The sequence below is a fragment of the Eucyclogobius newberryi genome, unplaced genomic scaffold (genome assembly GCF_026437365.1).
Source record: "Eucyclogobius newberryi isolate DKJ021-1_F unplaced genomic scaffold, fEucNew1.0.hap1 SCAF_14, whole genome shotgun sequence".
NCBI classification, from domain to species: Eukaryota; Metazoa; Chordata; class Actinopteri; order Gobiiformes; family Gobiidae; genus Eucyclogobius; species Eucyclogobius newberryi.
This window is the reverse complement of record NW_027315768.1, coordinates 18,354,363-18,365,687: the sequence shown is the minus strand read 5'-3', so window position 1 is coordinate 18,365,687 and position 11,325 is coordinate 18,354,363. Positions and strand designations below refer to the sequence as shown.

General features: G+C 43.3%; 1 protein-coding gene and 1 long non-coding RNA gene across 2 annotated transcripts; both read right to left on the bottom strand.

Moving 5' to 3' along the window:
* Nucleotides 1-795: 795 nt before the first annotated feature.
* Nucleotides 796-1,396, bottom strand: LOC140359174 (uncharacterized). Its single transcript, XR_011926836.1, has 3 exons — nt 1,329-1,396; nt 1,079-1,267; nt 796-1,012 (listed from the first exon to the last, which is right to left on the bottom strand). It is a non-coding gene; the product is annotated as an uncharacterized lncRNA (long non-coding RNA).
* Nucleotides 1,397-1,604: 208 nt separating this feature from the next.
* sik1 (salt-inducible kinase 1) lies at nt 1,605-8,821 on the bottom strand. The gene is made up of 13 exons (XM_072444651.1): nt 8,689-8,821; nt 8,022-8,193; nt 7,813-7,929; nt 6,040-6,103; nt 5,800-5,961; nt 5,571-5,695; nt 5,143-5,487; nt 4,913-5,062; nt 4,708-4,821; nt 4,364-4,589; nt 4,034-4,285; nt 3,755-3,944; nt 1,605-3,680 (listed from the first exon to the last, which is right to left on the bottom strand). The coding sequence occupies exons 2-13, from the start codon at nt 8,154-8,156 to the stop codon at nt 3,200-3,202; spliced, it is 2,361 nt and encodes a 786-aa protein (XP_072300752.1). The 5' UTR covers nt 8,157-8,193; nt 8,689-8,821; the 3' UTR covers nt 1,605-3,199.
* Nucleotides 8,822-11,325: the final 2,504 nt, after the last annotated feature.

Here is an 11,325-nt window from a genome sequence, read left to right as displayed (position 1 = left end):
CAAATGTCTGGCAATATCTTGAATGTGTAAGAGCGGCATTTGGCCAGCAGTAAGTCAGGGAGAGGATCTGTTCACTTCAATGTCAATTCACACCCCCCTTCCTCCCCTGCATAACTGTACATAATAAACATGGCGTGCATTGCAGTGTTTGGCTCAGCTGCTCATTTGAATGTTGCGTCACGTCGACATCCAAACACTTATCACATGATTTATTAACATTGCTTTGCAAAACTGCCCATCCAGTATTGAACCAGAATTAGACCAGCACCAATCAGGTCTGAACCAGAACTAACCCAGAATTAAAACAGGTCTAAAGCAGAATTAAACAGGGAATAAAAGTAAAAATTTTAGATACAATCTATATTTTATCAATATTTGGAAGATGGTTTATGGGCCTAATTTGGCCTTATGTTGAATAGCCCTCTTGTACACCACTGATCAGTACTTTGTTGCAGCCTTCAGCCTCACTGTGGCGTAGTAAAAACGGTTCTAAAAACGTGTGGGGTTGGTTCCTATGCTGTCTGCTCATTTGTCTCTTGGACTGTAAAGTGCAGTGCTTGTGTTTGAGCAGTGTGCTGGTGACTAGAGTCCTTCATGAACCTTACTCTTAAACATACACCAATAGTGCAGTGTTGTTATTGTGGCAAGACGAGGGTGTTGCAGGCATTTCACATCAATATTTGAACTAAAGGGGTAGATTTAACACCAACAACGCCACCTGGGATAGGCCCAGGACCGAAATTAAAAGTGAAGGACACACGGGTTCGTTATTGGCAGACACTTGGTTCAGTTTAGATATAATTTTATTGTCTTTTAAGTTAAAATATACATTCAGGTCAACTCTCATCCACACTCACTGAGCCTGCCACGCCAGGTGCAGGACCGCCACATCAGACAGTACCATTACAGGAAAATAAAACAAAGAGACAAGACCAGACTAAAAGACAAGACAATTCACAGGTCGTCCTCAGTGCCGCCGCTCCACGCGACAGTTTCCGTGATCTCCCATTACCTATTGAAAGTTTCGTTAGTATAACGGCCTCTTTTATGTGGGAGCTAAGCGAACGGCAACACGTACCACTTTCCTGGCGCACCACGCCTCAATCCACAGGCTTTACGCCAGACAGTCGGGGCATATGACAGCGGAACCGACCAAACGTGGATGAGAACGTGACCGACAGCGACAGTGGGGCATAGGCCACCAGACACACGCAGGAGCGTTACACCAGCGAGACGTTGCAGAGGTGAGGGCCTAGGAGCGACGGCACTAAAGAAGCCAAATTAGGTTTAAAATTTAAATTAAAATACTTCATTATCGCTCATCATACCTGAGGACGACGGGAGCCCAACCCGGAAGTGACAGCAGTGTCAAAGGCCAGAGAGCGAGAGTTAGCGGGAGCGCCCTTTTATAGGAGCCCCCTGGCGGTAGAAAATGGCAGGCGCGCACTGCCACATTATCATCAATATTGTTTGTTAAATACAAATAAATCTCAATATAACTATAGATTTTTAAAAAAATATATTGAAATTATTAATACCTATAAATTAGGTTTAAAGAGTCTCCAGCTTTGAAATCCTTAAAAGAAAACTCCAAAGACCAAACATTTAGGAAGTGAGGTTTATTTCAATAAATATCCACATAAATAAACGTCAGTCGTTCAGTTCAACAGCTGTGTTTCCATTAGATCTGAGAGACCGCTCTTCACTCACACACACAAAAACACACACAGACAGTGACATGCATATGCTCACAGTAACACACACATTGAACACTTCTCATTGTAAGTAAAGTTTATCAAAAGGGTTGTAGTGTTTAAAGTATGAACTTGACAAAATTTATCACACAATTAAAGTGCTTTTGTTTACACAATGAAATAGAAAAAGTATCAAAAAGGGCCTTCTGAATGAGTGGCTGCAAATTCAATTCTTCAAAGTTGCAGTCTTTTTGTTCAGAGAAAGGCACAAGGGCTGGAAGTGACTCCCAAACCAGGAATACATACGTTGCATGCGACTGATATAAACTAACAAGCCAAACATTACATATTGTAGTTGACATCTAATACAGCATCTCAACAACTTTTTCTACCCACTGATCCAGCACAAAACGGTATTGCTATGTGTAATTCATTTTTGTCTTCTTCTTTTTTTCTTTTTTCACCCCATAAAAATACAAAAACGTTATACCACCTCAACATTGGCAGTATCTGGAAATGTTTCAACACAAGTGGGGTTTGGTGGCAAAGCTCGAAAGATTGTGTAGAATACTAGTATGTGACTATGCTACAATGTAAAACAGCATTCAATGTGAAATAATCAGTAGTGTGCGACTCTTAACCCGTCCATTGTGCCATCAGTCTTTGGTAAAACCCAAAAAACCTCTAGTTTCTAAAACTATAAAAGGCTGAATTATTTGTTTTACACAACCAGTGCTAGTCTAATCTAGTCACAGAAAAGGAACCTCAGGCGAAACTTTGACCATTGTATGTAGATTCACAACAGAGTGTGAAATATTGCACTACTCCCATCTTTGTTCTGTTCATATCTTGATAAATAACTTTTTTCCTTGTTATCATGTTGCCTGAGGAGGTAGTAAATGTCTAAAAATGAACTACAGGTGTTCAGGAAAGGTGCTACTAAGCTGAACGTGTACCTTGTTGTGCTTCAATCAGACTTTTTATAACTCCTATTCGCTATGGCTGATGAGATTGAAGCAGTCATTTCGCAGCTTGAGGTAAAAGCAGCAGTTTGCGTAGCAAGCATAACAGTTTCAATTCAACTCCTTCAGGCTCGGTATGTTTAAGCTTAGGGCAAAATATTGTACGTTTGATACACTGCTACGCGTCTTTTCAGAAAGGCGAACAACTTAAAAAAGAAGAAAAACTTTTGGTCTTTTGTCCAGTATGTTGGAAAAACAAGAACAGGAAGTGAAACACATTCAGAAATGTACCTAAAACAAAGAAGATGGTAGCTTCCTGTTTTGGAATAATAAAAGTACAGCAGATGTGTCACTACTGACTCTCTCCAGTGTCTATATGAGCAAATCTTCATTTATCTCCTTATTGCTTTTTAGATACAGGTTTAGTGTCTCCATCAAGGGTTTGGTTATTGCTTCGTTTATAGCTTATAAAATGACACTTGTCCATATTATCGTATCGCGTGTGGTCCAAACTCACTTATTTTCAGTCTTGGTCCGTTCTGGTTACTTCACCATGACACAACTGCTAAGCTGAGACTGTGCCGCCAAGCCCAAACCTTGCATGTTGGGGTCCACATTGGTTGCTGCCCCCCACATGGCGGGTTTGGAGCGAAGGGGAAAGACAAGCGATGTGTTTGGGATGGATATTTGAGGCTGGAAGTGCAGGGGAGGGTGTGGCTGTTGGCTGATGTGGAGACGGGCCTCGAGAAGGTAAGCAGCAGAGGCCACGGTGGACAGAGTGGGACCAGCAGTACAGGACTCCAGAGCGGGCTGCCACGGAGAGTGCTGCTGCTGGAGGGGCATGGAGGCAGTCTGGGATAGCAAGACGGAGGGGGCGTCAAACATGGACGATGTGGCGAATATGTTTGACGAAGGAGGGGAAGGACACTGTTGTTTCCGAGACAAATACAGCAACGGATTCTGGGTAGGTCCGGTCTGAGCCGCTGGGACCTGGGGATGAGGTTGGTGCTGGATCTGGAGCATCCTGAAAATTAGAAATATGTTAAGTTTGATGTTGTTGTTAACGTAATGAACTCTCCTCTCAGTCATGGATCTTACCTCTGCTGGTGTAGCACTTCCTCCAACATGCTGCGGTGCTCAGACAGAGCTGGCCCCAGTGACCCTCGGCTGCAGCGGCTGCAGGAGGGCGGAGGAGCAGCCTGCCTCGTCAGGCCCTTGATCTTGTTTAATCCCAGAAGCCCTTTAGTGCGTGTGTTTTTCCTCAGCTGCTGACGGAAAGCTTTGAGGCCTGTGGGAAAGTGGAGAGAGAGTGTTAGGTTCCCGTTTGATCCAACATCAGTGACGCGAGATCTGTGGACTTCAGTGGTCTTTATGTACCTTGAGTGAGAGACGTGTCCGAGGCCCGGCGACCCTCCTGGAAGCTGGCAGGGAGGCCGCCCTGTGCCTGGGGGAGGAGATGAGAGGAGAGGGCCAGAGGAGCTGCAATCGGCAGTAAGGCTCCATTCTCAGCTCCAGAGGCCAAGAGGGAGGACATGCACCCTGCTGCAGCCTGGGACGTGGTGCTGGGGCAGGAGGAGGACTTCAGACAGCCGTCGGAGGAGGCACCATCTGACGGGCTGACCACAATACCTGCAGAACATCAAAACATAAATCACTTTACATAAGAAAAACTATTGAGGTGTAATCAACTATTATTGCGCTACTTACATGGAGGGTTGCACTGATGAAACTGAGACGAAACCTCGGCCAGTGTGTGTCTGCGGGACGTGGTGGTGGGAGGGAGCTGAGGCCCGAGAGCCAGAGATGCCTCCTCTTCCTCCAGGTCCCGGGGCCGCACCTCTTCACTGATGCTCGTCTCCAGAAGGCTGTTGGGGGATATGGACCGATTCCAGAGAAGGCGGTTCAGACTGGCCTCCACCGGAAACACCACGCGCTACAAAGTGACAGCACATTCAGTTATTTATGAATGTTGCAGATGTTTCACAACAAAGAATAACAAATTAGATAATGAATAAAATATGAATTTAAGTGAATCAAAAAAATCTGGTTACCTGAAATAATCCTCCATGCTCACTCTCCACCTCAGTAGTGTAGACTGGTGCGCTAGTTTTGGACAGGGCAGAATAAGCAGCAGTTCTGAAGCTGTCTGTGGACTCCATGATCACCTGAGTAATACAAGAACATTTAGTAATTTTGCAAAACCACTTTTAATACCAGTTTGAGTATTTATAAGTGTGTGGGGGGGAGGGTACTAACCTCTGTGCTGGAGGAGTCTGAGGTACTCCTGGGTCTCTGGCTCCAGGTCCCACACTGACGGCTGAGCTGCTGGTTACGGTGCTCTCTTACCCGCTCCAGCAGCAGGTAGTAGATGGCGGAAAAATGATTGTAACTGCTACTCTGGAGAGACTGTGAACAAAGTAATTTTAGAATCCGTTAACTCTAATTTGTCTATTTTGAATTTGTTTAAAGAGGGAAACGTGTCTTACCTCGATTGTCCTCTGCCGGTCAATACCCAGTGTATTCATAATGTTGAGCACAGGTTCACTGTAGTCTCCCAGGTTTGAGTTGTACTCCGTCAGTGGTTGGCTAAAGGTCTGGAGGGAAACCGTGGGGTCCGCTAACATCCACCGATGCTGATTGATCTGGGCTACAGTGATCCTCTTGGCTGGGTCCACAACTAGCATCTTACGGATCAGGTTTTCACAGTCCTGGGACATGAAGAAGGGTATCCTGAAGCGCCCCTCTGTCACGCGCTGTCTGAGAGCAGGCAGGCTTGGACCATCAAATGGGAGAGAGCCGCAGACAAGAACGTACAAGACCACACCGAGACTCTGTTTAAAAATAAAAAAAAATCAATTGTTATCAACTCATTCAATTTAGAAAAATATTCCTTCTTCACAACTGATAGTCGTACCCAAATGTCCAAACCAGGACCCTCATATTCCTTTCCTTCAAAAACCTCTGGAGCAGCATAAGGCGGACTGCCACACCACGTAGACAGAGGATCCCCCGCATTGTAAAAGTTACCAAATCCAAAATCTACAGGAAATGAAAAAGGGAATAAATCACAGAATTAATTTCATCGTTGATTCGTTTTAATCATTTTAGTTTAATCAGTCTCCTTTGTGAAACTGTTTCCCTACCAGCTAGTTTAATGTTCATGTTGGCATCCAGCAGTAGGTTTTCTGTTTTAAGGTCCCGGTGAACAATGTGGTGTCGGTGGCAGTAGTCCACTGCTGACAGGATCTGCCAAAACTTCTTCCTTGCTTCGTCTTCACTCAAACGTCCATTTGAGGTGAGGTGGTCTGCAAGAAAAGGACACTCATACTTACATCTGAGCTGTCTTTGAATCATTTATCAGTGGATTACGCAAGTGAACTTACCAAACATCTCTCCGTTCTTTGCATACTCAGTGACGATGTACAGCATGTCTTTGGTCTCCATGACCTAAGGACAGAAGGAAAGAAGAACAGGCTCATTAAGTGCTCAATAAACACAGTTAGCTCATTTTAACATCAAACACAAGTCAAACACCGCTATCAATACAATTTAGCTTTTGTGGCAGGCCTAAAATGGTTGTGTAACATATGAAAACATGTTTAATGCCCCAAAGATAAGGATCTTTTCCCCGATGTACCATAAAGTCATCAATAAGTAAAGAGTTCAATTAACAAGCTGCCTCCATTATTTCCAAAAAATAATGTGTTCCGTTGTCCCTGGTGGTTCAGATGTGCTCTGGCTCACATTTCAGCACAGCCCTTTATTGGCTTCAGTCTTATCTACAAAAGAACACCACAATCCTGAGTCCTCCCTGGAGCTCACTATTCTCAAAAGAGTCTAGTGGGAAACAATGGTGGCAACAAAAAGTAATTTTGGTTGACGACAAAGGCCCATGTGAGCAGCGCCGTCGGCCAGCTCAGAATTAAATGCCACTACATTTCCAGTGAATGGCTGGGCTCAGTTCTTTTCAGACTGTCTCACAATGATTCAATCCACGGATGCCTCCGAGCAGAGCAGCCTTATCTGTGAGATAGGGCAGCTCTCTGGAGCCTGGTCACCTTGAGGTGTAACTGACGTCATGGTTTTGAAGAGCTCTTAAGCCACAACTGCGACTCCTATTTATTATCATATTTTATGATTGTACATGCCGTGTCGTTTTTTAGCTCTAGCAATAAAGATGGTTAGGATCATTCATTCAAATGATTAAAATGTCCAAATTTCCAGTAGTCCAAAAAGCAGAAGCTTTAGTCAAGGGACCTTCGCAGAGGATTGGTTGAATAACATTACAGTGTGGGAGGTGCAGGGTCATGAGACAAAAGGAAACAGCAGTTTTCTCATGGGGCCTTTGAGGAAATGAATGCAGCAGCTCAAAACAAGAAAGGTCCAAATAAGTGCACAGACGTGCGTGAAAAACACATCAGATTTAGATCACATGATGACCTCATGCTGTGCTGCCTGTCTCAAACTGTCTGTCATTTCTCAAGACACTGCACAACAAAACTATAATGTAAACTGGAACATTTGGGATTTTACAATTGAAAGCTATTTTTTTTTAGTTTTGTTGATTAAATCAGTCAATTGTTCACAACCTACCCAACAACCTAAGGAAACCTAAAGCTGACCTGATCTTAACAGTACAAGGCACAAAGCTTTTGTGTTGGTGTGAGAGTGCAGACGTACGCCACAACACTGTGAGGCCAGACCAGGGGAAAAAGCGGATTCTCTAAGTCTTTAAATTTGATTAGCACTAAAGCAGTGCTTTGTGTGACTGCCTTCACGTGACGTTCAGACACATTGCTCTTAGGCTGAGGCTAATTAGGATTAATGTTTAGCGCTGCAGCGTGAGCTGCCCATGTTGGTGCAGTCTCTGCCATTACACAAAGAAAGACTATGTGAGAAATGCACTGGTCCCGGCGCTAGCTGCTACTGCAATTTTTCTCACTGACATCTCTGATACACCGAGGTCAAAGAGATCACACTGTACTGGTTTTCTGTGCAGCACTGAACCACAAGCCTAACAAACCACAGGAACTACAAACACAAACTATTTTTCTAAACGCTTCATGCACTTGTAGATCAAAGAGTTCATTTGCAGATGCACTGTATGCACAAAAATGTAGCCGCATGATGCAACATGCTCAGACTGACAGACTCACCTGGTACAGTTTAATGATATGAGGGTGGTTCAGCAGCTTCATTATCTGCACTTCCCTGTAGATTTTCTCCAGATTGGATGGATTTAGCCTGGTCTTATCGATTATCTTTATAGCCACCTGCAAAAATGAATGTTATATTTGTTTAAAAATGAACAAAACTCTGACATATTATTGTTGAGTCAATTTTTTTTTCTATTGTAGTTGCATACCTGTGTTTTGGTGACTTTATGTCTGGCCAGCTTCACCACTGCAAAGTTTCCTTTTCCCAGGGTGCGGATGATCTCATAGAAGCCCACCTGTAATGGACGTCCCTGAGCAGAGCTGCTCTCTGACATGATCACCATGTTGCAGTACAGTGTGGAGAAGAATTAAGGCGATGACCTGCACACACAGAGGCCATGGATGTGTTCATTACTATGTGTTTTTAAATAAGGCAATAGGATTATATAGCTCTCATGATAAAACAATGAATGATCACATTGCACATTATGTTATGTGAGATTTGTAGAATACTTGGACGGAGCAATATTTTCTAGAATAATTTTAATATAGTGTAGTAAGGTTGTAAAGTGAGAATAAACAATGCTTCCAGGAATTATTTAATTAAGCTGTTCACACTGTCTAGATAGAATAGAGGCTAGACTACAAACTAAGTTCAACAGCACCAGCTTCACACTGCCAAAGTACACACTGTTAAGTAAGGCACACGGCGCTCTGTGCACATTCCTGTAACACAATCCACTCAACTGGGCAAGTATTTATCAGACAATATCCTCTTGTCTTTTTAAAACCAGAGACCAATAGGCTAGAGGTATAGTCAAAGTAGTTTACCACAAATGCCATTAAACAATAGAGCTGATAAAAGGTGTGCCTTACCTCACAAAGACATAAAGCTCCGTGTCTCGCAGTAAACAGCGCTCCTTGTTGAAGCGTCAACCATTCCACATGAACGCGTGTCCTCCGTTTGGAGCAGAGCCTCTGGTGCTGAGGCCCGGGTGAGTGTGCGGGAGTGTGCGGGAGTGTGCGGTGGCTCTGTGCGCGGACAGCTCAGCTCACGGGGAATGAGGGGCTCCGCCTCTGTCCTCTCCCACCGCCACTACAAACTGATTCCGCCTCATTAACGTCACTCTGGCGTCAGAGCCCAGCGCGGCGCGCGGCGAGGCCGCCCGAGCGCAAGGCTGGGTTGCCATGCAACCAACAGGCTCGGGTGCGCGGTGACGTGAGTGCTGATGGAGCGGTTGCTTGGTAACGGAGCGGTAACGTCAGTCGTATAGACGTGTCACCACGTGATACTTCCCTTCACAGGCTCGCGGCTGCGCCGCCCCAGCGCCTCAGACCCGCAGAGGAAACTGTGCAAGTGAGAAAGACACAAGTCTTGTCTTAACTTAGTGAACTTACAGGACTTTTGTGAGAGGCTGTGTGAGGCTGTGAGTGTTGGAGCAGACAAAGACTGACCACAGGACAAGGCGAAGGATTAGGGCGAGTTTAGTTACACAAACAACAAGGAAGTTTCATGAGAACCGAGACGCGGATCTAATAACACGTGCACATTATTATCTGCAGTAAAATGATAGGTCTGCGCCTGTAGCCCGCATAAAGACCTGAGGTATTCATATGCCCTCTCCATGGACTGTACAGGAGGAACATTTAGCATCGGTGCCGTAGAAATTAACAATTCTATTCAAAGCTAAATATTGGTTGCTTTCAGGGTCTAGAATGAGATGATGTCATACTCTGAGATGGTGGTCAAGAGTACTTTGCAATGAACCGGATCCTCCTGTTAGCATATAACTGATAACTGATCATTATGTCATTGATCAGAGACCTCTCTTAAGCCATGTCCTGGGGTGCCCAGGATGCCCCGGGCCTGCACATGAGGGCATGGTTTTTAAAAGAACTGTAATGGATAAGAACAGACTTAATGCAAATGTGACCAACTGTCTCTTTTTCTGTGGCCTTTGCTTTCTCTGTTTTCAAACCTGATGATCATTGTTTCTATTGAAGTAGGTCGTGTGACCACCTGTTTGACTTGTGATCTATAAAAGGGACATGGAGACATGTTCTGTACGAGAGTGACCGACAAATCCACATAAGGGAGAGATTAATTCTGATTGTACAGCAGGATTAAACATTTACTTTTGAGAAAAGATTCTGTTCTATTGTTTTACTTAATTTCAATTTAAAGACAATGTCCACAACAATTCCTGACATCTACAACAGCAACAACAACAAAATCTAATAATCAGTTGAAGAAAACCAGATAAACCGGAATACTGCAGGTTCCGTACATTTATCATGGACACAGACTTTGGGATCACAGACTAAACTACTTTTAACTAGACTAAACTATAGCCCCTTATCAGTCTGGCTGATTTTAGGGTACGTTTTGTATTTGTTTGCTTGGAAAATAATCTGACCCTGATTCATCCCAGCATGGTTGACTTGAAATGAGAGTGTTACATGCAGCTTTCATTTGTGTGATGGTTTATAGTGAATCCCAAAGCAGTCAACAAACAAACAAACAAACAAACAAACAAACAAACATAACCTCCCGCCACAAGAACAGTTTCTTTCCCTCTGCTGTTGAACACTTCTTAAACACTGTCACTTTAACCATAATTTAATCATTCACTTCCTGCACTACATCTGTACAACTATAAATGTGTGTACATATTAAGCCTATTTTTCATTTTTATTTTCATTCTATTATTATTTTTTGTCTGATAGCCTGTTGTTCTGTCTTGTTCATTTTTCATTGTTTTATTGTTTTGTGTCGCATCGAATTACCAAGTGTTTTTGAATTTTATTCATTGAAACAAGAAGAGGAGAGTTAAAACAAACTAAACATAACATTTGTATATTTAACATACTTAGCAGCTTGATAGTTTCCTTTTAAGAAAAACCTGGAGGGCCCTTGGAATCTTATGGGGAAGATGTTTTTGGGTTTATTTGTTGAAGTGTTCTGAGGTTGAAAGGGATTTGGTGGTTTTCAGAGTTCGTACTTATAAATTCACACAATAATAACACCCTTCCAACTCAGAATTTATTTATTTATTTGTCTATGGGAGTTTTTATTTATTTAAAGGAGATCTTCTACTGAAAGTGTTTTTCAGACTTCCTATAAGTGATCTGTTCTTCTGTATCTACCTCTGTATCTACCTGCGTTGCACCAATGAAATTTCCCCATGTGGGACAATAAAGGAATATCTTATCTTATCTTAGAATTCCTACTAGGAAACTCAGAACATTTCCGAGCCCGAGTTAGAAAATGCGCCCTGCTTTCGGTGACAGTTGAGCACCCGACAGCTTCATTAAGGATAATATTATTTTCCCTTTAGTTTCTCTATTATTCACTCCCTGTCTGTGAACCTGCTCCTGCCTTTGAGCTTCTGCTGTTGTAAATGTTCTCTTATGGTCTGATACAAATGCTGCTAGATGATACATCAAACACAAAAGCAAAAATTCCCTCTTGAATGATGTTTTATCTGAAAATGCAATAATAATGTCCAGGTT